We start from the raw sequence: 26,552 nt of genomic DNA on the forward strand, positions 1-26,552 counted from the left end.
ATTGGACACCTATCTCAAATGTGCCCTCACCCAAACACTTCAAACAATGGAAGTGAAGGTAATTGACTGGCACAGACTTATTACAACCAGAACAGTGCATAAAGCCCAGGGACTTAGGTATGCCCTGGTATCAAAGGTCGATGATGCTAAGTACAAGTCCAACAATCAAAACAAAAAATTATAAAAAGTGAGTACTGCTATCCAAACTAACACTAAAACAACTAATCTAACTATTTACTAAGTTTTATAAAGTTTCTCTAAGAGAAGAAAAGACAGATTGAGCGAGTAAGCACACAGGTTCTAACTATTGTCCCTGGGCAGTGAAAACAAACTGAGGGAGGGTCAGGGCAGCTCCACCTCTTTATACTATTGGCTAACAGGATGAGCGTGTGGAGGGCGCATGTGCCGCCCCAATAGGTACCAATTTGGGAAAAAGATCTCTGGCTTTGGTGCTCTGAGCACACACATTCCTGAAGTGGCCATGGGTGCAATCACTTGAAGAAGCAGAAACCATTATTGACTCAGCCAAGTTTGGTGTGATTATTTAGATTGATTTAGTTGGGGATTGGTTCTGCTTTGAGCAGGGGGTTTGACTAGATGACCTCTTGAGGTCCCTTCCAACCCTGATATTCTATGATTCTATGGTTTACTTTAAAGAAAAGGAATAGAGCATTCAAAAACTAATAGAATTCACAAGGAAACTCTGAATATTGTTTGCATAATGGGGCCCAGATTCTTCTCAGTGCTACTGCAATATAAACATACATAAATTAATAAATTATAAATAACAAAACAATTGCTGTTGTATATACACATTTAAAATAAATTAAAATATCCATCAAAAGATCACTTTGGAATAATCCAGTTTTCCAGCTATACTGATAAAATTTCTGATGTGATAAATGTGGTATTGGTTGTTCTTGGAGATATATGTGGCATGTACTTGGAGAAAAAAAATCTTTTCATCAGCTAGGAAAAAAAGGGATCTCTACAATTAAATTAATTTTCAAATAAGGTATGTGTTGCTGGAGAAACAGTAAATTTTTTTCCATTTGTCAGCATTTAGACTACATAAATGAGTTATTTGAAAGAGAAAGGAATTTTATGAGTATTTATTGTTGGATAATGGATATCCTTTAGGAAAATACGGAGAAAATAGGAAAGTGATGTGGAAGATGGTGTAAGGAAAGATGACATGTTTTGACTTAGTTAAAAGGATTGTTTATAAACATTAAATACTAACAGCTACATTTTATTATGTCCATCAAGTAACCCTTATCCAATTTCAGAATACTGCACAAATCCAGGTATCTTAAATCACCATGGTACAACTGAGGGTGTTTTCCTACAAATGGTAAGGAACCTGTCCAATAATTAACATCTTTTGGGAGGCAGTGATGAATGACATCTCTAAAGGGGTGGGAGTAGTTATTTCTGTTAGAGCTTCACTGCAATTATTGTTAGATTTATTAATGTTAGAAATTTAACTTAATCTCCCACATCAGAATTATTGTAAGGGGAAGAAGAATAACTTTATTGAGGAGCTCCAACTGAAGCATTAGAGATGATGCATTGTGCTGTGCTGGGAAAAGTGATACAGAAGATTGATCAAAATATCCAAATGAAAGATGAGGTGGTCCTTTCCTAGTTTTATTTGAGAAATATGATCTAATAATTGAACTCTTTTGGGCAGATGCAATATTTTCCCTCTTGAGTGGAATATTGAGTTAGTTCAAAATTCTTAAGATTTATGTTGGGAGGAGGGTATTGCTTCAGTTTTGCACTGACAATAGATAAGTTAATGTCTTCTGTTAAGAAACAAATGGAAAGCAGTTATAGGTGTTTGTATTGGAAAAGTGGCATGTAATGTAAAATCTCTAACATTCAAATTAGAACAGAGTAAAAACTCAAGACAGCTATGCTTTGTAAGGAAAGCAGTTCTTAATCTGGTGGTTTGGTCTTGCCTATATATATGCCTGAGGGATATAAACTCTGCTGATCCTTCTGAGATCAGGTCGTGGATCAATATCTGGAAATCCAGTTCAGATCTGTGTTAATTAGCGAATCCTCATTTGCATTCAGTAACAAAACTGAACACCTAGTTGGCTGTAAAACCGCTGCAGAAACGTCCTCAAATGTCTGGAGCCCTTTGACTCAGACTGTACCTCCACGACTGTGATGGTCAACAACTCTTCTTTCATCTTCACAGAACCTACCTTAATGTTTCACAGGGCTCAGGCCTGTCCCCTATCTCAGATTTATAGTCCATTAAAAACTCAGGGATGGGCTGTGAAGAGATGGCTTGTCCCATGGTGCTAGCTCCTATTACTTTTACATGCAGGCTATTGCTGTAATTGCTATGAGGATGTGTATCATGTATAAGAGAGGAGATAGTACATGCAGTTACGAATGGGCGAGTTGATGGTCCATAACATGAAAAAGTTTGAGAATCCCTGCCCTCTCTTATTCAGTATTTACATTAAACCATTGAGGAAGTTGGTGACAAAACACTGGCTGAAATGTCATCTGTGCATATTCTACATTGCCTTTATGTCAGACTGTAGGCTGGTGCACTGATTTCCCAACTAATGAAATAAAAGAGTCAGGCAGCCTTCAGTTAGTTGTGGTCCCTTCTTCCCAGGGTCATCTTTATGAGAATTTATAAAGAATCCATAGAGAACAAAAACCAGCAGAAACAAAACACAAACAGCAACTGCAACCAGCAGTTTTCCCATACAGACCTGTGGCCAGGGCGTCAGCTCACTCAGCTGTTTCCCCCAGCTGCCTCCCAGGCAGCCCTTAATATTTCCCCTGCTCCCTCCAATATGTCAGGGTTAATTGGTTGCTACCTTCACTCTTTAGTATCTGCACTATCCAGTGTCCTCAGACCCTGTCACACAGATGTAAATACCACTTGGCAAAATTAGCACTTGGATGAAGAGCAGTTGGCTGAATCTGAATCTGAGCACCACTAGAGCAATGTTGGTAGGAAGAGGGCAACACTTAGACGAACTCACTTCCTCTAGAACATCAACCTCTGCTCACAGACTCACATTTCACACTTCTGGGTCATGTTGGTCTCCTTATTGCTATTGGATGCTCAGATAGCCACAGCTATAAGAAAACCTCTCCGTTTCATCTGTGACTAGCCGGAAGAGTGTGCCCCATCATTTCAAAGACAGATCTGGCCATCATGCACTTATGACGTTCAGGCTTGATTATTGTAACTCATTATAATTTTGAATAAAACTACACATCTTGAGAAAACTGTATCTGGTACAAAGCATAGCTGCCCATCTGCTAAGTAACACAAGTTGCCATGAAAGTATCACCTCAGTGCTCCGCTCTGCAATGGCTTCTCATTGAATACAAAGTCCAATTCAAGGTCTCAGTCCTGATATTCAAAGATCTGCACAGGAACAACTTTAGCTGCCTGAGAAATTGCCTCAGCATTCACAACAACTATGTTTCATGAGAATAATATAGCTGATGACTAGTAGAGGGAAGCTCTTGAATATGAGACAGTGTTTTCACAGGATCTAGAACTTTCACATGATCTAAAGTTCAACACCACTTGAAGTAAGAGTGAGCACTAACCCGCACATTCACAAACAAATGGAAAATTAATTTCTCCAACTTACCTTTTGCAGACGATACAAAATTACTCAAGATAGTTAAGTCCAGAGCACACTGAGAAGAGTTACAAAGGGATCTCACTATACTGGGTGACTAGGAAGCAAAATGGTAGGTGAAATTCAATGTTGATAAATGCAGAGTAATGCACATTGGAAAACATAATCTCAATATTACACACAAAATGGTGGGGTCTAAAATAGCTGTTACCACTCAAGAAAGAGATCTTGGAGTCACTGTGGATAGTTCTCTGAAAACATCTGCTCAGTGTGCAGTGGCAGTCAAAAAAGCTAACAGAATGTTAGGAACCATTACAAAAGGGGTAGAAAATAAGGCAGTAAATATCAGAATACAACTATACAAATCTATGGTATGCCCACACCTTGAATACTGCGTGCAGTTCTGGTCACCCCATCTCAGAAAAAGTATATTAGAATTGGAAAAGGTACGGCAACAATAAGGAACAGCTTCTATATGAGGAGAGATTAAAAAGATTGGTGACAGGTTTCAGAGTGGTAGCCGTGTTAGTCTATATCAGCAAAAACAACAAGGAGTTCTTGTGGCACCTTAGAGACTAACACATTTATTTGGGCATAAGCTTTCATGGCTAAAACCCACTTCATCAGATGCATGGAGTGCAAAATACAGAGGCAGGTATAAATACACAGCACAGAAAAAGATGGGAGTTGCCTTACCAAGTGGGGGGTCAGTGCTAACGAGCTAATTCAGTTAAGGTGGAAGTGGGCTATACCCCTGGTTGAGAACCACTGTATTACCGCAGTACAAATGGATAATCAAACTCTTAAACTACATCCCTTCCCTCCCCCCACACCTCCACCCCACCCCCACCGCAACCCCACAATCCATACTTCTGAAGTTGCAGAGTGCAAAGCTGCAGGCCATCTAGATCCAAAAGATTTAATTTGGGGGTGAGGGAGTTGCTGTCCCAAGCAGTGGCTCTAAAAGTGTAGCCTAGGTGCCTTAAATAGTGTTAGCTGTTTGGTGCTTTCAGATGAAGCTGATTTAATATTGATATTAAGAAAAATCTCATGCTCTATAATTGGCATCTGTAGCAGTATCATCTGATTGTGAATTTCAGCTCAATTCATTCCTTGCAGAGACAACTAGAACTACATGCAGAGTATGGGCGGTGAGTATAATTGCCCTCCTTGGCGCTGCCGCCAACCCGCCGCTGAACACCTAGGCCCTGGTGGCCCCGGCCCTTCCCTGAGACCCCCACTGCTTCCTCCACTCCACTCCCCGCCCCCACTGCTCGCCGCATCTCTCCTACTCGGGTTGGGGGAGTGAGGAGGGATGTGGAAAGCCAGTGACCAGTGGACTGAGCAGGCTCGGCCGGGTGCTGGGGCTGGCAGTGCAGCGGGGGGGAGGGCTTTCAGGGGCAGGAGGAGCTGGTGCTAGGGGGCCAGTGGCTTGGCCCAGCAGATACTTGGGAGCCGGGGGAGCCGGCGGGTCGGCCTGGCGCAGGGGGAGGCCGGCGCTCAGGGAGGCTGGCGGCTCGGCCTTGCCCAGCGCTGGAGGAGGCTGGCAGTTCGGCCTGGCACCAGGAGAGGCCGGCGGCTCACCCTTGCCTGGCTCTGGGGGAGGCCAGCAGCTCGGCCCGGTGCTCGGGGAGGCCAACGGCTCGGCCCGACTCTGGTGGGGGAGGGAGGGTGTCAAGGGCAGGGGGGCGGGTGGCTTGGCCTGGCACTTGGAGGGGTGGGTCGGGGGGGGCTGGCAGCTGCGGATCAGCCCAATGTGGCTGGGGTGGGCGCGCCGGGGCTCCTCTGGTTGCGGGGACCCCTCAGAGTCAGGGCTTCTCCTTTTACAGGGTGGGAGGGGGGTTTCGGGGCTCTGGTGTGGGTGGGCGGCGCCTTGGGCAGAAGGGTGGGCCAGCAGGCTAGCCTCCCCAAAGCAGGGGTTCACCCGCTGCCCATGATGCGGAGTTCTCTCAAAGCTCCCTAAATGCTGTTACACCTAATGTGGGAGCCATGGCCTATGATTTGGGGCACATTACTGAAGCTATTCAATAATGTAGAGAACTGAAATATATATTTAGCAACTGAAGCAGAAGGATTTTACTGTTGAATCATCATTACTAGGTTTGGATGTTTGGGAGACTGTCTGGTTCTTACTGATATTTTGTTAAGTGAGACAAGTTCAGCAGAGCCAAATCTTTATGTACATCTGCATGAAAAATGTAGCTCATAACAATACTATACAATAAGTGGCCCGTAGAATCAGTAAACTACAATTATTATTATTATTATTATTATTAATAATATTATTACAAGCCCATTGGCTTTTAGAAAGGAGGTCCAGGTGCCACTGTTTTCTTTGGGCCATGGAGTGCTCCAGGGGATGTTGTTACAGTTTTTCACAGTTGAAGAGCTCACTTTGGCAACCAAATTGTCTGAATTTCAGCTTCAAACGTTGGAGTTTTGGGGACTAAGACTTAGCTAGCAACATATCATTTTGGGTATCTATTATTTATATAGCATTCATGACACTTGCAGATAAAAACACCGGAGATAAAAATGTTTATGTTTTTTAAAATCCAGCTGTAATAAATACATAAGGATTATAATAAACCCTCTAAGTGATGATTCCTGTCTCCTATGTCACTCCTAAGTTCCCGACCCTGCCTTACACATATCTCACATGGCAAAGGAAAGTGCAAACCCTTAAAGCAACTGGACAACTGTGTAATGCATTAAGGTGGGAGGGGGGATTTCTTTCTGATCCTGGTCATGATGGCATTATACCATGAAGCATGAAATCTCATTACTCCTTATCTTAATATTCCTAACTATCAATGGAATTATTAGTTATAAAATTATACAGCCACTTAGTGGAGAATATTATCCTTGGATGAAATGTTCTCATATCAGCTGCCACACACTGTAGCAGTGCAGGAGCTGAAATCATCCTGTTTTTTTTTATAATCTGGAGCACAGAAACCTTGTTTCAGACTTTAGAATGAACGAGAATGATTAGTTGATCATTTGCAGCTCAAGTTCTAGAGGACTGGCAATATGTTAAGTGTTCTATATGTCAAAGGGATGAATGAATGGTACTCATGTGAGATGGATGGTTTAGAATTTCAAATGGCAACTATCAGACAATATGGGTTGTACTCTTTGGGCCATGCATTTCTTGATGACAGAAAAGAAATGAGTATAAAGGTTTTATATTACACTTTTGTAAATTATATAATGAATGTGAATGGCTGTGTCTGGTGTTGTAGCCTGTGGACATTGGGAAACTTATCCTGTGCAATGGCAATATAGAAGACAAGGTTTAGCTCAAAGGAAATATTTAATTTCAGCATGAAGCTCATATTTCCTTGTCTTAGAAACAAGGAAATTGTTAAAAATATTTTTTAGTCATCTTACTTTGAAAAATGCATTCACTCCTATCCTGGAGGGTTTGGATGCTAAAGATAATCTGGATATTGGACCACAGCCACTCTTATGCTTAGATGTATTTATGGAAACTTATTAAAAGCTGTGGACAATCACAGAAGAAAACAGGAAACAACGTGCTTTCACCACTTTTTGGAAAAATTCTTACCATAATTGTCCTTTCTGTTAATACCTTCTTGTCTGTTTCAGCATAAATGAGCTGTCTCTTCCTTGTGGAATTTGGAGGCAGTCCAATGTTGGTGCTGGGAGGCTCCAGGACTAAACCCTGTCCCTCATTGCAGGCCAGCCACAATAGTGCTTCCAAACCTATAAAACACTCCAATACCTGGTTATCTGCTGTGACCAGGGTCCTAGTGAGGAGCCAACTGTGGTCACTCAATTAGGGTGAACTGGAAAGAATGGGGCAGACAATCCCCATAAAGCTGGTGGATATTCCAATACTTAGATTTACCAAGCCAGCATAAAACAGCTTCTTTATTATCTTGCTGGTTACTCAGAAGTCCAAACACAGTTCCCTTAAAGTGATCCAGCCTCAGGCCTCCATCCAGGTACCCACATCAAATATGATGAAAATTTCTGTACATCTTATTTCATCATATAAAAGACAAGGTTCTACCAATCCCAAAGGATCGGACACATTACCTCCCAGGTTCATGAATGTTTCAGATCTTACCCAAATACACGGTACAGCCAATTCTTATTAACTAAACTAAAATTTATTAAAAAACAAAAAAGAGAGAGAGAGTATGGTTAAAATATCAATATACATACAGACATGAGTTCAATTCATTGAGGTGCAGATTCATAGCATAGATGGTGAGCTTTGTAGTTGCAAAGAGTTCTTTCAGAAATAGTTCATAGGTTATAGTCCAATGTCCAAATATCATATTCAGGCCATACCAGCATAAATGGGACCTCAGTCTTGCGACTCAAACTTCCCCGATGAAGCCTAAGCAGATCTGAGATGTCAGAATCAGAACCCAAGGGTCTTATTATACAGTGTTCTAGCATCCACTTGACCACACAGTCCTGGTTAAACAATAGGCTTTTGATGTAATCTTTTGCTTTCTAAACAACACCAGTAATTAGTTACACAAATTAACATAGGGTAATTTATCCATTAGGCAGTCTATTACAAACTTCAAAGAGACATATAGACAATGACATTATTTTACCCAAAATTCATCCAAATGTTAATATTCCCTTTTGATCTCTGAATCAATAGTTATAATGACAGACAGGAACTGTCTGTTTACGGGTAGCATCTAAGATACACATAATTAGTATTATTTCTAGCAATATAGGTTTGCATTTCAAAAGTCTAGCCTATTTAGCATGAATGGCCCTAATTATCATTTGCATACCTTTCTAACATGACTTTAAAGGTTGGCTTTGGGTCATTCAGCCTGCAAGCTGTTTAACCCCTTCTAGCCATGCATCGCATGTATTTGTCCTTATTGATTTTCATCCTATTTATTTCAGACCATTTCTCCAGTTTCTCAAGATCATTGTGAATTCTAATCCTGTCTTCCAAAGCACTTGCAACCCCTCCCAGTTTAGTATCATCTGCAAACTTTATAAGTATACTCTCTATGCCATTATCCAAACCATTTATTAACATATTGGACAGAACTGGACCCAACACAGATGCCTGTGGGAGCCCACTCAATATGCTCTTCCAGCTTGATTGTGAACCATTGATTACTCTCTGAGCATGCTTTTCCAGCCAGTTATGCACCCACTTTTGAACCAGGTTGAACCAGGTTGCCTCAGTCAGCCGGTTCCAGCCTTCGCATGCAATGGGTAGGCAGGCCTTAACTCACCGAGAGTCTCATACTCATCGGCTACCCTCACCTGGTTTAGCCCGCCAGTCGAGACGGTGTCTGGAGTGTGGCCGCTGTCGCATGCTGACAGCTACTTGGAGCCACAGGTGAGAGCTGGGTGTCAAGTTGGGACCAAAGTGGATGAGCTACTCCTAGGAGTACGACTGCTCCCCCATCAGAGGTACTACCCCTCCCTGACAACCCCAAATACCCTGACAACACAGCAAGCGTTGTGGAACACTTAAGAGCACGACAAGACATGTAGGCGTCCTGGTCATCCACTGCGCCCTGTCCTATCTCCAGCCGTCTCGACTTCTGTCCTGCCACTGGATACAGATAGGAACTGGGAAGAGAGTGAGGCTGACGTTGCACAACTCTCCCTCACTTTAATCCAATTCACGCGCAAGTCTCCACATCATATCATATCATATTACATCATATCAAGTCCTTTGGCGATGGGCGAGCGACGAAGCAATGGTGTGGATACACTGGGAGCTGTAGCCGCGGACCTGCACATAGGTGGCTCAGGCATAATGGTCGTTCCTCACTGACCGAAGCAGCAGTGGAGCTCGGCATCTTCTTGAGTGACTGAGCAGCCCTATTCAGGATTGCACTGCTCACCTCCGTAGAACGAGGAGGGGGCTAGAAAGGGTGCCCTAAACATTGCCTGCTTCACCTTACCTGGCCAGCATACCGCGGCTGGTGGGGATCCCATAAAAGCGGTCGAACAAAAACAAAAACAAAACGTAGAGTGACACCGATCATTATTGGCACATGGAATGTGCGCACGTTACTGGACAACATCACGGCAGACAGACCGGAGAGAAGAACAGCACTTGTCGCTAGAGAGCTCACACGCTACAACATTGACATTGCAGCCCTTAGCGAAACTCGCCTTGCTAATGAAGGACAGCTATCCGAGTCAGGCAGTGGCTATACATTCTTCTGGAGTGGCCGCAGCAGTGATGAGTGTCGCGAATCTGGAGTTGGCTTCGCCATCAAGAATCATCTTGTTCGGAAACTTGCCAGTTCCCCCAAGGGTATGAATGACCGGCTCATGACAATGCAGCTTCCGCTTCAAAAAGGAAAACAAGCTACTTTGATCAGCGAATATGCTCCTACAATGACCAACCCAGAGGATGTGAAGGATAAATTCTACGAAGAACTAGATACTCTGCTATCGTCAGTGCACCGCACAGACAAGCTGATTCTGTTTGGCGATTTTAACGCAAGAGTCGGATGCGATGCCACAGCCTGGGAAGGAGTCATCGGGAAAAATGGAGTGGGAAAGTGTAACAGCAATGGCCTGTTACTGCTGAAAACTTGTGCAGCACATGACCTTCTGATCAGCAATACGGTCTTCCGCCTTCCTACCTGTAACAGGACTTCATGGATGCATCCCCGTTCTAAGCACTGGCATTTGATCGATTATGTCATCATCAGGAGAAGGGACAGACAAGATGTCAGGGTTACAAAAGCTATGTGTGGCTCTGACTGTTGGACGGATCATAGGCTCATAGTATCCAAAATGAAGCTCCGTATTATGCTGAAGAGACAACCACAAGGCTGTAAAGCTCTCAAAAGGATCAATGTGTCGAACCTGAAGAACAGCCGCATCACTGAAAATCTAGCGGAAGACCTAGAGAATGAGCTTGCTGATCTTCGTATTGAGGATGATGCTGAGAAAGACTGGGAGCGATTCCGCAACACTGTCCATACAGCTGCATCGAAGGTATTGGGGCCCTCCACATAGACTCATAGACTCATAGACTTTAAGGTCAGAAGGGACCATTATGATCATCTGGTCTGACCCCCTGCATGCTGCAGGCCGCAAGACCCTTCCCTGGACTCTGCCGTTGAAGTCCCCAATCCTGTGTTTTAGTGACTTCAATCGGCTGAGACCCTCCTGCTAGTGATCCCATGCAGGCGGCGAGACTGGTTTGATGAAAATGATGCAGAAATCCAGGCCATACTTGCTGAGAAGCACTGCCTGCATCGTGCATATCAAAACGATCCATCCTCGGTGGCAAAGAAGATCGCTTTTATCAACGCTCGCAGAACAGTACAGAACCGACTGCGCAAAATGCGTGACTTGTGGCTGAGCGCCAAAGCAGATGAAATACAGGCATACGCGGACAGGAACGACTATAAGTAGTTTTATGAGGCCCTCAACACACTCTATGGTCCACAGTCTTCTGGGAGCTTTCCCCTCCTGAACTCTGATGGTACTGTGCTCCTTACAGAGAAGATGCAGATTCTCCAGAGATGGGCTGAACACTTTGAAGCAATTCTCAATCGCCCCTCAGTCATCAATGATGAGGCCATTGACAAGATGCCCCAGGTTGCAGTCAATGACTCCATGGATGCTTCACCAGAAGAGGACGAAGTGAAGAAAGCTATCAATCAGCTGTCAAGTGGCAACGCCCCAGGGTCAGATGCCATACTAGCAGAGGTGTACAAAGTCGGTGGACCCGTGCTGATACGGAAACTCACTGAGCTGTTTCAGTCCTTCTGGAAGCAGGGAACCATTCCACAAGAATTTAGAGATGTGTCCATCTTGCACCTCTATAAGAGGAAGGGCAATCACCAGGTATGCAACAATCACCGTGGAATCTCGCTGCTTCCTACAGCAGGGAAAGTTCTTGCACAAGTTCTGTTGAACCGATTGATCACTCACCTGGAGAAGGGCTTACTGCCAGAATCACAGTGTGGCTTCCGCAAGGGATGTGGGACTATTGACATGATCTTCGCTGTGCATCAGCTACAGGAGAAATGTCAAGAGCAGAATCGTGAACTCTACACAACTTTTGTGGACCTCACGAAAGCATTTGACTCTGTCAGTCGTCAGGGCCTGTGGAGGATCATGTCGAAATTTGGCTGTCCAGACAGATTTATACGAATGGTACGTCAATTTCATCACGGTATGATGGCTCATGTCCTGGATGACGGTGAAACATCTGAGGCCTTCCCAGTCACCAACAGCATCAAGCAAGGGTGTGTTTTAGCACCCACTTTGTTCAGCATGATATTCTCTGCCACTTTGACTGATGCCTTTCAACACTGCATTGAAGGAGTAGGCCTGAAGTATACAACTGACGGGAAACTATTCAATCTGAGGCGACTGCGTGCCATCACCAAGGTGAAGGAAACTGTACTTTGAGACTTTCTCTTTGCCGATGATTGTGCTCTGAATGCTAGTACAGAGCCAGAAATGCAAGCCAGTATGGACAAGTTTTCAACTGCATGCAAAAACTTTGGTCTCACCATTAACATCAAGAAGACTGAGGTCTTGCACCAGCCAGCTCCCCATGCTCCGTACTCAGAACCGTCCATCACTGTAAATGGACAGAGACTTCAGACAGTGGACCATACCTGGGCAGTACCCTTTCCCGAGCAGTGTCAATCGATGATGAAGTAAACTGCAGAATTGCTAAAGCCAGCTCTGCATTTGGCCGATTGCGCTCCAATGTTTGGGAACGTCGAGGGATCAGCCTACCAACAAACCTGAAGGTCTACCGAGAAGTGGTGTTTCCAACTCTGCTGTATACCTGCAAGACGTGGACTGTCTATCGGAGTCATGCATGAAGGCTCAATCACTTCCACATTTCCTGTCTGCAAAAGCTTCTAAAAATCAGATGGCAAGACAAAGTGCCCGATACTGATGTCCTTACTAGAGCCAGTCTGCCGTCAGTTCACACATTGCTGATGAGAGCCCAGACCAGGTGGGCCGGACATGTTGTGAGAATGTCAGATGAACACATTCCTAAACAGCTCTTCTACGGAGAACTCACTCAGGGAAAGTGCTCCTTTGGAGGACAAAAGAAGCGGTTCAAGGACACGCTGAAGACTCTTTGAAGTCCTTCGAGATCAACACCGCCACATGGGAAACCTTCACACTGAACCGTCCAGCATGGCACAGCCTCATTCACACAGGCAGTAATACCTCTGAGGCAAGGCGTATTGCTGAGGCTGAAAAAAAGTGTGAGCTGCACAAGTCCAGAGCTGCTCATACATCATCGACAGTGCCATTACATGTCTGCCCGACATGTGACAGGACCTTCCACACCCGAATCGGACTGATCAGTCATCTTCGGACGCACAGAGCCCAGTCATCGAAAGAATGAGTTGTTGAGGTCTTCATCAATAACGATGGACAAACATCACACCCACTTTATAGTAGGTTCATCTAGGCTATAGACATGGGTGCAGACAAACAGATTGCTTTGAATCAGCCTTGTCTTCACAGATAGCAGCCATTAAATTGGAGTGCTTCTTTGATGCCCATAAGTAAGACATGGACTTCAAGCAGGAAGTGATGATGCAAAAATATCTTTGTGCTGTGACAAAGTTCAGGATCATTCAAACTTGTGTACTACCTGTATTGCTACATGGATCAGAAACCTGGACCCTTTCTTACAGGGAGACTTGGAGCGGCTAGAGGCATTCCACCGGTGATATCAGTACCAAATTCTAAGCAGAAAGTGGTTTCACTTTGTGCAAAATTTCAGTCTTGCAGAGATCTGACCTTTCTTCAGTTGCTCATTATACTCAAAAGTGGTGTTACATGCTCTTTGGCCATGGCGCTAAAATAGAGAAGAACACCCTAGTATACCGTGTCCTCAAACTCTACATTGACGTGCAAAGGTTTGCACGCCCTGAACTTACCTGGCACCACTCTCCCAGGTAACCCAGAGATTCATGGATTTGCAGGATTGAGCCAGATCTGGGAACTTCACAGCTTGATGTGTGGTGCAATTGCATCACCTGTGGGTACTGTGGCTAGCACAACAGTCCTCAGTAGACTGTGTGTGTTTGATGACAGTTTGATGTTCCAGACATGCTGCCGGTTGTGAAGAGGCAGAGAACCTGATAGGACCGAGAGAAAGTCCCTGTACAGAGAAAACACACAGCAAACAGCCCTCCTGGGTGGGAAGGCAAAGAAGAAATTATTTAAAATCTGATTTTTACATTACTAGCTGAATAAAATCACATAACAGCCCCTTAAGAAGGGGATCCTTGCTTTTGCCTTTTTAGACCTGGAATTTATGGAGTTTTGCAAACTTTACCCCCCAACAGACTGTGTAGGGTCCTCTCCTTGGGAATCCTGGTTCCTCTGATTCAGCTTTCCCAGCAGAATCATGGGTTTTTTGAGGGACAAGGCCCCAACATGCCAGTTGGATTCAAAGCCTTATGTCATGACAAAGCAAAGGTGGCTGACTAGCAGCAGACAGGTCATAGCTCATCCTCAGAAGCTCCTGAAAATCTGCCTTAAAGTAGATAAAGTAGATAGCAGGAAGCAGAAATAATGAGAAAACAACTGCATGTCTTGGATTTGGTTCAGTGCTTGTAGGACTACATTGCCACTGCAGGGATGGGGCATAGGGAGCCTACAAAAGAGGTGCTATACTAGAGGGCACAGAAGATTAGAGTCTCAGTTCTCTGGTGATTCCTCAGCTGAGTGGAGGGAGAGAGAAACCAGAAGCTGAAATGAGATTGCCATTGTCAACCCCCAAAAATTAATATGATAAAACAAACTGGTCCAGAGAAATTGAACTGCTGGAAGATTTCACTACGGCAGGCAGAACTTTTGGTGGCTTGCTATGAGAAGTGGGACTTAGTCCTAGAGCCCCCAGCAATAACAGCGGATTGCCTCTGAATTCTATAGGGAAGAGATATAGCACATATGTCAAAGATGAATGAAGCTGTGTAAGCCAAAATAAAGTCTTACAGGCAAGCACAAATCTGCTTGGGTTATTAAATGGGTTGGTTAGATTGGACATCTTGATTGTCTTTTTGCTCAGTGCTAACTGCACTCATGTATGTACACCAGGCAGTGTAGGGAACACTATGATCTACACTCCCAAGAATTCTGGTCTATGCACCTGCAAAGTGTTAAACTGGGATGGAGGAAGGGCAGTAATAGTAGCTCTACATAATTTGGCCCAGTATTTCAGTTACAGTAGCACTGACACTAAACCAGTCAGCACTCTACTCTGATTCTTTCAGGTTTCTTTCTACACATATCAGGACTCCTTTTTTCTCAACACATATATCAGCTAAACTGAATACAGGACATATTGCTCACCGGGGCAGCTCCAGGCACCAGCGCACCAAGTGCATGCCTGGAGCGGCAAGCCGCGGGGGGAGGCCTGCCGGTCACTGGGAGGGCGGCAGTCAGGCAGCCTTCGGCAGCATACCTGCGGGAGGTCCGCCGGTCCCGCGGCTTTAGTGGCAATTTGGCGGTGGGTTACGCCGAAGCCGTGGGACCGGCGAACCTCCCGCAGGCATGCCGCCGAATCCGCATTACCAGCAGACCTCCCGCAGGTGTGCTGCCGAAAGCCGCCTGACTGCCGTGCTTGGGGTGGCAAAATACATAGAGCCGCCCCTGTTGCTCACCATCCAATGGCTCAAAGGGAAATGCATGGGGATCGCTTACTAACATTCAGAGTGCAGTTTTGCTACATCTACATTGTCTAGCACTGTGCAATGAACCATGAAAGTATGGATCAAGTTCTCTCAAGGTTAGACAGAAAAGTGTTATGTTTAATATTCAAATTTACAATTCACTGTCCAGTGTTGCTTTTAAAACTTGTATCTGGAGTAAAATAAAGCTTCATTTTGTAATGTTTTGTATTGCAATCTGTTTTCTTCTAATCTCACTGAAACCAGATATGAATAGCAGGAAGCAGAAATAATGAGAAAACAACTGCATGTTTTTCTTTTTAATAACATCTTCCACTAATTTTATTAGTTAAAACAATCTTTACTTTGCTTTTAAGTATTGTTATGCAAACTCTCAAATGTTACAGTTACTGAGATACTTGACCTTAAAAACATCACCAGTGAAATAATAATTTCCATTACCAGTACAATAACTTCTTTAGACTGAGGGAGAAAGGAATCATTCTTAGAACTGGCATTTAAATTATTCATATTGAAAGATTTAATATAATGGACAAAGGGCAAAATATTAAACCATTAGAAAAAAGGCAGCTTAGGATATTGATAACTGGTTACATGTGCCATAGTCTATAAAGTTTCTGTCATAGTCTGAAGGACGGGGTTTACTTGATGTCACACAGGAGCGCCACTCCTCTCAGTATCCAGTGATCTGGAGATACGACTGTCCTTAAATAGATCACAGTGATGTAGGTCAGATCCGTCCGCCTGGGTTTCTTGTAAATAGGACAAACATAGAGTTTGGGATCCTTGGGACCAATTGTGTTAACAGCAAATATGTGCACCACAGGGAGTATTGTGAAGAGAATCTTTGGTGTAGGTTCAGTGAGTTTACTATTACGTCTGTCCCAGCCTGCGCCATCCAAGTACAGTCCGTAAATATAAACCCCTTCCTGTGTGGAGAGGGAGCAGATATGTTATGCATATATGGTATCTGGTTTAACTTATAATATGAATAATTAATTTAAGCCTCTCAAAATAAGCCTGTGTATTATAGTTAGAAGGATCTGCAATAAGAAAAAAATTTAATTTATAATTTAACATTAAATAATTTGAAAAATCTTCAGAGAATAATGTGATTGAAATGAGTGGAGATTAGTTAGTTGAGTAAGTGAGTTCACCAAATAGAAGATACTACCTAACATTCATTCTGAAGTACTTTACATAAATGGTAAAAATATATTCCATAATTATTCCATGGCTGAAGAATGGATACATTTTGATAGGTGCATCTTTATCCCACTTTTTAGCAAATAGCACAGATATTTTCTATTTCAGTTCAACACAGAACCCAAAAGATAGTATAGCTTAGTGTGAATATCTGAATAGTTCTTTAATACCTTATTTTCATAAGTTGCAAAAGAGAAAGTAAGAATCCTCACATTTTCTGTAATTTGTATTTAACTTCTAAAATGGGTAAAAACTGTGAGGCGAATACTGTGTCAACTTTTCTTCTAGCAATTTGAAATGCCTTAATTATGAAAAAATATATATTAAATACAGAATTTAATATAAAAATATCTTCATATGTCATACATACAGCAGGGGGTGTTGTGATTTCTTCTTTAGATTGCTTTAAAACTTCATTATGTATTGTAACTGTATCTAACGCCCAGCCTTTATGTGCTCGAGTTGCTTCTTGTCTCATTGCTGTCAGGAATCCTGAAAAGTCAAGCCACAGGATTTAGTGTAACTCACTTGAGCAAAAGAACTAACAAAAAGGTAGTGGACACTCCCGAGGCTACTGGACTGGACCCAAATGTGGGGTCTCATCTGCTCTTGGTTTGCTGGGGGTAGGCAGAATTTAGGAACTGGCTCTGGGCCTTTAGGCACACACTTCAGGTACAGGCACTACGTTTGACACCCCTCTTGACAGTGACGATCTACCTAGGTCCTGAAACTTGTGCCAACTCTCTCAAGCCTCCGCAGTAGCTGTTGCATGTTCGCAGAGTTCCACCAAAGCTATGGACCCTTTGGTTTACTATTTCCCTCTTTGGGGGCTATTGGACAGCATACGCAAATAACATACAAATTCTACAAAGGAATTTCTAAACATGCACAATTTACTCTTAGACAGCACAAGAGCTATACAGATCTATTGAAAAACAACCCGGATTCCTAGAGGTGTTGATAAATGACAAACAGTTAAGAGCAATCATGGGTCATTAACCTGATGGATCTCCTATTCAAATGACAGCATCTTTGGACAGCTTGGATTCTTTAAATCCTTGGCACCTCAGGATGAAAGGAAATGAACAAGGAGCCCGATTTCCTTGTGGATTTTGTTATGCTTGATGTAAGTCGTTAGTGCTTTTTTGATATTTAGGGTGCACCACTGCTTTTTGGCTGGGTACTGTTTCCATGGGCAGAATAAAGGAAGTCATAGGGTCAAAGGGATGGGTGGTTACAACTTTCAACACCAGTGGTAGGTCCCACTTAGGGAATATCAGTCTGACTAATGGTCTGGCCAGTCTGATTGCTCTGAGAAATCTGGATAACTGAGGATTCTACCAAGAAGCAAAGACCTACACTACTTATGGCTAATACCTGGTGTGCTATGGTTCTGGACTGAAGGCCTTTATCTGCACCTTCCCGAAGAAAGTCCAGAGTGGCCAGAATTCCAGGATCCCTTGGATCAGTGTTGTTCTCTTGGCATAGGTTTTTAGCATGGAAACTCCCCTGGATGAGAGGAGAATCCTGATCACTTTGGAAGATAGGCCAAGTGCAGCTAACACTTTTCTTTCAATAGCCAGACAATCTGAGACTGAATGGAGGAATGGGCCTTGGAAAAAACGTGTCTGGTATCATCATCTAACTGTGGTTCCAGCTTGAATTCTATTGGATAAGAGAACCAGGGTCTCCTTGGCCAGTACAAAGCTAGCACTATCACCCTTGCTTTTTCTCACCTTATATTGGATCATCTTCCCTAGGAGAGGGAAGGGCAGGAAGGCATATAGCAAGCCTTGCAGCCATCTGTGTAACGGAGCATTTGTCCCCATGGGGTTTGTTTCCCAGGTGAAGACTTCTAGCCATTTTGCATTCTTTCAATTGTCAAAGAAGGTTGACAGGGGAGACTGAACATCTGTGAGATCAAAGTAAACACTTCCTGGTTTAGGCATTATGCCAAGTAGTTGACTTTGCATCTGCTGAGCCAGTCTGCCTTTTGTTTCTGCTCTCTCTTTATGTGTCTTGCCTTTAGGGAAGGGAGAGTCTTGTTTACCCATTCCATTGTCTCCATGGTTTCTGCATGTAGAGCTATGCTCTTTGTTCCCCCTTGATTGTTTATATATCCAACCATGGACATGTCTGGTTGGACCAAGATGGGATTGCCCTGTAGGTAGTTCAGGAATCTTAGCAGAGCTAGTTTGACAGCTGTGAGCTCCAAGAACTTGATGCTGCAGTTCCCTTCCTGGAGCTCCAGATATTGAACGTTGTTCTTGGTCCCTGAAGTTCTCCCCATTCTTTCAGACTGGTGTACGTTGTGACAACCTGCAGACCTGGAACGCATATGGGACATTCTGTGGAACTGTCCATCATCTTAGGAGATCCAACATCTGGTTGGGAACCAGCACCAGGTGTTGCATGCATTCCAGGGAATGGTCCCTGTGATGGGCTATATAAACCCTACACTGGAATAGAAAGAGTAAAGGAGCAGTTTTGGGCCCATGTGGCTCCTCCCCGCCACACTTGCCGAGTTGCTCCAGTTGGAGGAGGAGCTTAAAAGACAGCCAGATAGCTCAGAAGGGGGCAGGATAGGATAGGAACTACCTTGGGAGTTCCTGAGAAAGGGCCCAGCTGAAGCCCTGGCTGCAGGAGAGAAGTCTACAGGCAACAGCTACCCCAGCCCCTAGGGTAGGACCAGCCTTTCCCTAAGCCCTAGGGAACCCTTCACTCTGTTGTCTGGTGGATCATTTGCGAGGCTTTCTGACCACAACCTGGACTGGGTGGGTAAGTGGTAGGAAGTGACCAAAGGAGGCAGTTCTGAAGCACTCCTGAGTGTTTGATATTGCTGCCTCTCATAGGGCTCCTGGGTTGGAGCCCAGTTGGAAGGGATGGCCTGGGCTCCCCTACAATTCACCTCCTGCAAAGGGGGCATGTAGGGAGCCAGGGTGGCTTCCCTCCGAACCTGAGGGTAAAGTGCCTTTCCCTCAGCCTGAGTGGGCGGGGCCAGCCCAAGCTCGCTCCACCCCCCGGAAGGGGAGGGGTGGAACAGGAAGTATAAAGGGCGGGGCCCTTAGCTCAGTTAGGGCAGCACCAGGGAGGGAGGCAGACACAGACCGCGGGCTGCTCCCTTCAGAGCCTGCTGCCACACCAGGGGAGGCCCTGGACCCGTGGAAACCTCACCTGGAGGACGGACTGGGGCTGCCAGGACTGCCTGCTGCCGAGTACCCAGAGGAACTGGAGGAGCCTGAGCCTGAGGGGGAGCCGGAGCTGCCAGCAGCGGACTATCCTGATGCACTCACGGGACCAGAGGGATTCGGGCGAGCAATCGGGTAGGAAGTAGCCCAGGGACAGAGCTGCACAGTGGTGAGTCTATGTAGCGGGACGACCCCGCTGACCCAGTGGTGGGACCCTCGTTCTGCCACTGTCAGGGCCCTGGGCTGGAGCGCAGTGGTGTAGGGTGGACCTGCGTTCCCCTACCCGGCAGAGCCACGCCGGGACCTTTGCCGGCGCTCCCCTGCCTGAGGGGCGCGCTACTGACCTTTGCCAGCACTCCCCTGCCTGAGGGGCGCGCTACTGACCTTTGCCGGCGCTCCCCTGCCTGAGGGGCGTGCTACTGACCTTTGCCGGCGCTCCCCTGCCTGAGGGGCGCGCTACTGACCTTAGCCGGCGCTCCCCTGCCTGAGGGGCGCTACAGACTCTGGCTGGCGGCCGCCCCACCGCTAATTCCCCGCTGACGGAGGCGTGACCCAGGCCGGCCAGTGACCTCGTAGCTCCCCACCGCCCCCTAGCGGGTAGGCGGGCCGACGCCGATCACAGGGCACAAATCTATACCCCCTGAGCTAAGGGGAATAGAGACATTGTAAGCTCTGAGACAAGGGTGTGCAGCCCCTAGAGCCCGGTATGTAGGCTGAAGGCTGTTTTGTGGGGGATGTTGGACTTACATATTTTGTTGGACTGTTATCCCCCCGCTACCAGAAGAGGGCAGACTCAACTGTTGACCTGGCAAGAGGGCTGAGTTACTGTCTACTGGAAAGGAGACCACCACTGTGTCAGGGCCACCATCCACAGAGGACTCTAGAGATGGAGGAGAATCATAATCCAGCCACCTAATCATGATTTGGTACCACCAGCAAGTGCAGCTCCTCACAGTCCCACACCCTCCAAAGAAAGGCCGGGAGACACATGACATGTGACAAGTAACAGAGGGTCCTGTGGCACCTTTAAGACTAACAGAAGTATTGGGAGTATAAGCTTTCGTGGGTAAGAACCTCACTTCTTCAGATGCAAGACATGTCTTAAAGGTGCCACAGGACCCTCTGTTACTTTTTACAGATTCAGACTAACACGGCTACCCCTCTGATACATGATATGTGACCTTACCCATGGGGAGACTCATATGCACGAGACCGGAAGGACTAATGTCTAAAGATATTGAGCTATGGTTGGCTTCATTCACTTGTCCAGCATTGATATTAGATCCTGGATCTTCTGGAATCTGTCTAGTGATGGGTAGATCTTTGTCACCAAAGTGTCCGTCTCCAGTCCCAGGTGAATTATGTTTGTCAAGCGAATCAGGGAGCTTTTCCTTGTGTTACTGCAAAGCCATGCACATGTTGAGATCCAAAATCTGGGTTGTGGCAGTGTGTGCCTTACTGTGACTACTACCAGCCACCTAAGACTCTGGGTGGAGAGGGGAGATCAGAAGATTTATCTAGGTTTCCTTGAAAGCTTCTGCTTCAGATTCCCCCCTCTCCCGCCCAGCCAGGGTACTTAGTCCCTTCTTGGATACTCTGGGTGTTGATAGCAACCAATGGACTGCTGTGATGGCTTTGACAGTGAGAGAGTTGAAGCTTCTCTGTAGTCTCAGCTATTAATTTATCTAATGTATCCATCAATAGCTCTCAGCTCTAAGTCTGGATGCACTATCACAGGTGTAACATGACATCCTTGTAGCTACCAAGTTAGAATCCATTGCTCATCACAAATTATATCAAGGCTCTGACCAAGAAAGGATCTGCAACATCTCACTCCAAGCAACCCTTAGAAGATGAGCTGCTTGTTTACCATGAAGAAGGCTTTCCTATCAAATATATGAAAATGGTCTCCGTCTAAACAGGTACGGCTGTGGCTTTGAAATTGCTGTGCAGTGTATCATCATTGTTATGGTCTATGGGCTCTTTTGGAAGGAAGTCCCCTTCTGAAGGTGTGAATATGTCTTTCACTGGTGGAACTACTGCTGCACGAACCTTAGGCTCACAAAATTTATGGAATTTCTTTTTTTTTATATAAACATTTTACTCAGGTTAATCAGTTTAATCAGGTGTCCTCATCAGGTGGTGGCTGAAGGTGGGAGAGTGAGGAAGAAGAGAAGAGCAGCTAGTCCGAGAGAGAGAGGGGAGGAGTTGATGGAGACAGCACCAATTCTGGGCCCCGGGAGGAATCAGGAGGGCATAAGGGGGAGCATAACGGAAGATAGGAACAGGCACAGGTCAGGACTAGAGGGACTAGAGACTAGATTACTAGATCGCACTGTTGCCAGGCGAAGGCAGGTGTATGTAATTGGAGACTCTTTACTGAGGAGATTGGACAGGCCTGTGACCAGGGCGGACCCAGAGAACAGAAGGGTGTGCTGTCTACCGGGGGCAAAGATACGCGATGTGGACCTGCGGTTGAAAAGGATCCTAAAAGGAGCAGGTAAGAACCCCTTGATAATCCTTCATGTAGGAACGAATGACAGGGCTAGGTTCTCGTTAGAGAGAATCAAGGGAGATTATGCCAGGCTGGGGAAGACGCTCAAGGAGATAGAGGCTCAGATTATCTTTAGTGGGATTCTGCCCGTTCCGAGGGAAGGGCAGCAAAGGGCTGATAGGATTGTGAGAATAAATAGTTGGCTAAGAGAGAGGTGCTATAAGGAGGGCTTTGGGATGTATGGCCACTGGGAGGCTTTCGGGGACAGACACCTGTTCTCGCGGGATGGGCTTCACCTGAGTAGGGAAGGAAATAGACTTCTGGGAGGGAGGCTGGCTCATCTTATCAAAAGAGCTTTAAACTAGGAAGTTTGGGGAGAAGGTTGGGAGATGCACAGTTAATCTCCACGCCAGATTCCAGTATGGAAAAGGTGAGTAAAATGAGAGGAGACATAGCCGGGGAGATGAGATTGGACATAGGAAGGACAGGGGGGACGGACGCAAGGAGGCCCGCAACTTATAGTGCTACTAATGGGAGACAGGCTAAACGACATACATTAGGGTGTTTATACACCAATGCCAGAAGCCTAGGTAATAAAATGGAGGAATTGGAGCTCTTGGTCCAAGAGCTGAAACCAGATATCGTAGGAATAACAGAAACGTGGTGGAATGGCAGTCACGACTGGAACGCAGGTATGGAGGGGTATGCGCTGTTTAGGAAAGACCGGAATAAAGGTAAAGGTGGGGGGGTGGCATTGTATGTCAATAGTGAAATAAGCTGTAAAGAAATAATAGTTGATGGATTAGATAACACAGAGTCCGTCTGGGCAATACTCACACTGGGTAATAGGACTACTAGAGCCTCTCCGGGGATAGTGCTTGGAGTGTGCTATAGACCGCCGGGATCGACCCAAGATATGGATAAGGAACTATTTAATGTGTTTAGAGAAGTAATTACTAATAGAAACTGTGTAATTATGGGGGACTTTAACTTCCCAGATATAGATTGGGGCACAAACGCTAGTAGTAATAATAGGGCTCAGATGTTCCTAGATGTGCTTGCTGATCAATTCCTTCATCAAGTGGTAGCTGAACCGACGAGGGGGGAGGCCATTTTAGATTTGATTCTGGTAAGTAGTGAGGACCTCGTTAAGGAAGTGGTAGTGGGGGACAATTTGGGCTCCAGTGATCATGAGCTAATTCGGTTTAAAATACATGGGAGGAGTAACAGAATTAAGTCAAAGACTAGGGTTTATAATTTTAAAAAGGCCAATTTTAACAAATTAAGGGGACTGGTAAGGGAAGTGGATTGGGCAAACGTATTAATGGATCTAAAGGCAGAAGAAGCCTGGGATTACTTCAAGTTAAAGATGCATGAGCTGTCGGAGGCCTGCATTCCAAAAAAGGGAAAAAGATTACAAAGCAGGAGATTTAGACCGAGCTGGATGAGCGACCGACTCAAAGGGGCGATTAGGAAGAAACAGAAAGCGTACAAAGAGTGGAAGAGGGGAGGGATTAGTAAAGAAACTTACCTTAGCGAAGTCAGAGAATGTAGAAATAGAGTGAGAAAGGCCAAAGGCCGTGTAGAGTTGGACCTAGCGAGGGGAATTAAAAGCAATAGTAAGAGGTTTTACAGCCACATAAATAGGAAGAAAGCAAAGAAAGAAGAAGTGGGACCGCTGAAGACTATTGCCGGAGAGGAGATTAAAGACAATCTAGGCATGGCGCAATATCTCAATGAATATTTTGCATCGGTGTTTAATGAGGCCAATGAAGGTATTAGGGATACTAGCACCACTACAGAGGGGCATTCAGGATGGGGGATTACCGTATCCGAGGTAGAAACAAAACTTGAATGCCTTAATGGGGCTAAGTCGGGAGGACCGGACGATTTTCATCCGAGAATATTGAAGGAATTGGCACGGGAAATAGCAGGCCCGTTAGCGATAATATTTAATGAATCTGTAAACTCGGGGGTGGTCCCGTTAGACTGGAGAATAGCTAATGTGGTTCCTATTTTCAAGAAAGGGAAAAAAAGTGATCCGGGTAACTACAGGCCTGTTAGTTTAACATCTGTAGTGTGCAAGGTGTTAGAGAAAATTCTGAAAGAGAAACTAGTTGAGGACCTGGAGGTTAGTGGCAATTGCGATAAATTACAACATGGTTTTACGAAGGGCAGATCGTGCCAAACGAATCTGATCTCCTTCTTTGAGAAAGTAACGGATTTATTAGATAAGGGAAATGCGGTGGACCTAATATACCTGGATTTCAGTAAAGCGTTTGATACTGTACCCCATGAGGAATTATTGGTTAAACTGAAAAACATGAGGATCGATATGAAAATCCAGAGGTGGATAAGGAATTGGTTAATGGGGAGAATGCAGCGGGTCGTATTAAAGGGTGAACTGTCGGGTTGGAGGGAGGTTACTAGTGGAGTGCCTCAAGGCTCGGTTTTGGGACCCATTTTATTTAATTTATTTATAACTGACCTCGGGACCGATTGCAGGAGTGGGCTGATAAAGTTTGCGGATGATACGAAGGTGGGAGGCGTTGTAAATTCGGAGGAGGATAGGGATATCCTGCAGGGAGACTTGAATGAGCTTGTGAATTGGAGTATCAGGAATAGGATGAAATTTAATAGTAAAAAGTGTAAGGTAATGCATTTGGGGATGACTAATAAAAATTTTAGTTACAAGATGGGGACGCATTGGTTAGAAGTAACGGAAGAGGAGAAGGACCTAGGGGTCCTGGTAGACCGCAGGATGACTATGAGTCGACAATGCGACGTGGCGGTGAAAAAAGCCAATGCTGTCTTGGGATGCATTAGGCGAGGTATATCTAGTAGGGATAAGGAGGTCCTGCTTCCGCTGTACAAGGCGCTGGTGAGACCTCATTTGGAGTACTGTGTGCAGTTCTGGTCTCCCATGTTTAAAAAAGATGAACTTAAACTGGAACGGGTGCAGAGAAGGGCCACTAGGATGATCAGAGGAATGGAAAACCTGTCGTATGAAAAGAGACTAGAGGAGCTTGGGTTGTTTAGTCTGACAAAGCGAAGGCTGAGGGGGGATATGATTGCTATCTTTAACTATATTAGAGGGATTAATACGAGGGAGGGAGAAGAATTATTCCAGCTTAGTACTAATGTGGATACGAGAACGAATGGATATAAACTGGCCGTGGGGAGGTTCAGGCTTGAAATTAGATGAAGGTTTCTGACCGTCAGAGGGGTGAAATATTGGAACGGCCTTCCGAGGGAAACGGTGGGGGCGACGGACCTGTCTGGTTTTAAGATTAAGTTAGATAAATTTATGGAGGGAATGGTTTAATGGTAAAACATAGTAGTCAAGGAAAACCAAGAAATGGTAGGTAAATTGTATAATGGCTGACAGGGGTCAGGCTGGTGACTCTTGCCTATATGCTCGGGGTCTTACTGATCGCCATATTTGGGGTCGGGAAGGAATTTTCCTCCAGGGCAGATTGGCTGAGCCTCTGGAGGTTTTTCGCCTTCCTCCGCAGCATGGGGCAGGGATCTCTAGCAGAAGGGTTTCTGCCAATTGAAGTCACCTAAAACAGGATTGGGGACTTCAGCAGCAGAGTCCAGGGAAGGGGTAGGGACGGTTTTATGGCCTGCAGCATGCAGGGGGTCAGACCAGATGATCATAATGGTCCCTTCTGACCTTAAAGTCTATGAGTCTATGAGTCTATGAGTCTATCTGGATCTTAAGATGCCCCCAAAGGAAGTATCAACAGGAAAACATGTATCTAATAAAGCTTCAAGAGGAAGATATTTTCTAATATTAATGAGTTTTTTGAAAGCCACCGACTGACATCCTGTTCTGGAAAAGTCCTGTAGTTGGTTGGGTTTTTTTAAATTCATGTGTGGTACTTCTTCCCCTAGCCCTTCATCCTGGCACGGGGTACACACACCTCAACTGTGAAAATAGCTGGTTAGCTGTCCCCAGGAGCCTGAAAGGCTTCCTGCCTGCTCTCCCAGGCAGGCCAGCACCCAAGTAAGTGGTATAGGAGCAACCTGGTACCACTTGGAGCTTTGCTCAGTAAATCAGGATTATATTGAACACAGGAAGGGATTTTTCTCTTACCCCTCTGTAATCCCAAAATGGTGCAGCTTTTTGGAGAGTGAATCCTCATGTGCCTCTGTTCTTGTCACAGGCTACTTGAAGTGCTAAAGGTTTTAATGTGGAGCGGGAAGGGACAGACCCTTTCCTGCCTTTCCCTGGCAGAGCAAGAGTTTGTGGCTGATGATTTGAAGTCACAATTCCCATTCTGCTGCTGCCTCAAATCTGAGCCCCTTTCCTTGGGCTGAAAGCCAGATAGGCACAAATTCCATTAGGCTGCAGCCTGAG

The 26,552-nt window shown here is 45.2% G+C and overlaps 1 protein-coding gene and 1 pseudogene across 1 annotated transcript in view; one reads left to right on the forward strand and one right to left on the reverse strand.

Annotated features, from left to right (window-relative positions):
- Positions 1–8,854: 8,854 nt before the first annotated feature.
- LOC117874476 lies at positions 8,855–15,633 on the forward strand (annotated as a pseudogene).
- A 74-nt stretch (positions 15,634–15,707) lies between these two features.
- The window catches only part of DNAH8 (dynein axonemal heavy chain 8), a 585,957-nt gene continuing 575,112 nt past the window's right edge, over positions 15,708–26,552 (reverse strand). The window contains exons 92-93 of the mRNA XM_034764627.1: positions 16,878–16,999; positions 15,708–16,230 (exon numbers count right to left, since the gene is read on the reverse strand). Of these exons, the coding sequence (XP_034620518.1) occupies positions 15,943–16,230; positions 16,878–16,999 (410 nt within the window). The 3' untranslated portion in view covers positions 15,708–15,942. The remainder of the gene's footprint in view (positions 16,231–16,877; positions 17,000–26,552) is intronic.

Source organism: Trachemys scripta, chromosome 3, assembly GCF_013100865.1.
Source record: "Trachemys scripta elegans isolate TJP31775 chromosome 3, CAS_Tse_1.0, whole genome shotgun sequence".
Lineage (NCBI taxonomy): Eukaryota > Metazoa > Chordata > Testudines > Emydidae > Trachemys > Trachemys scripta.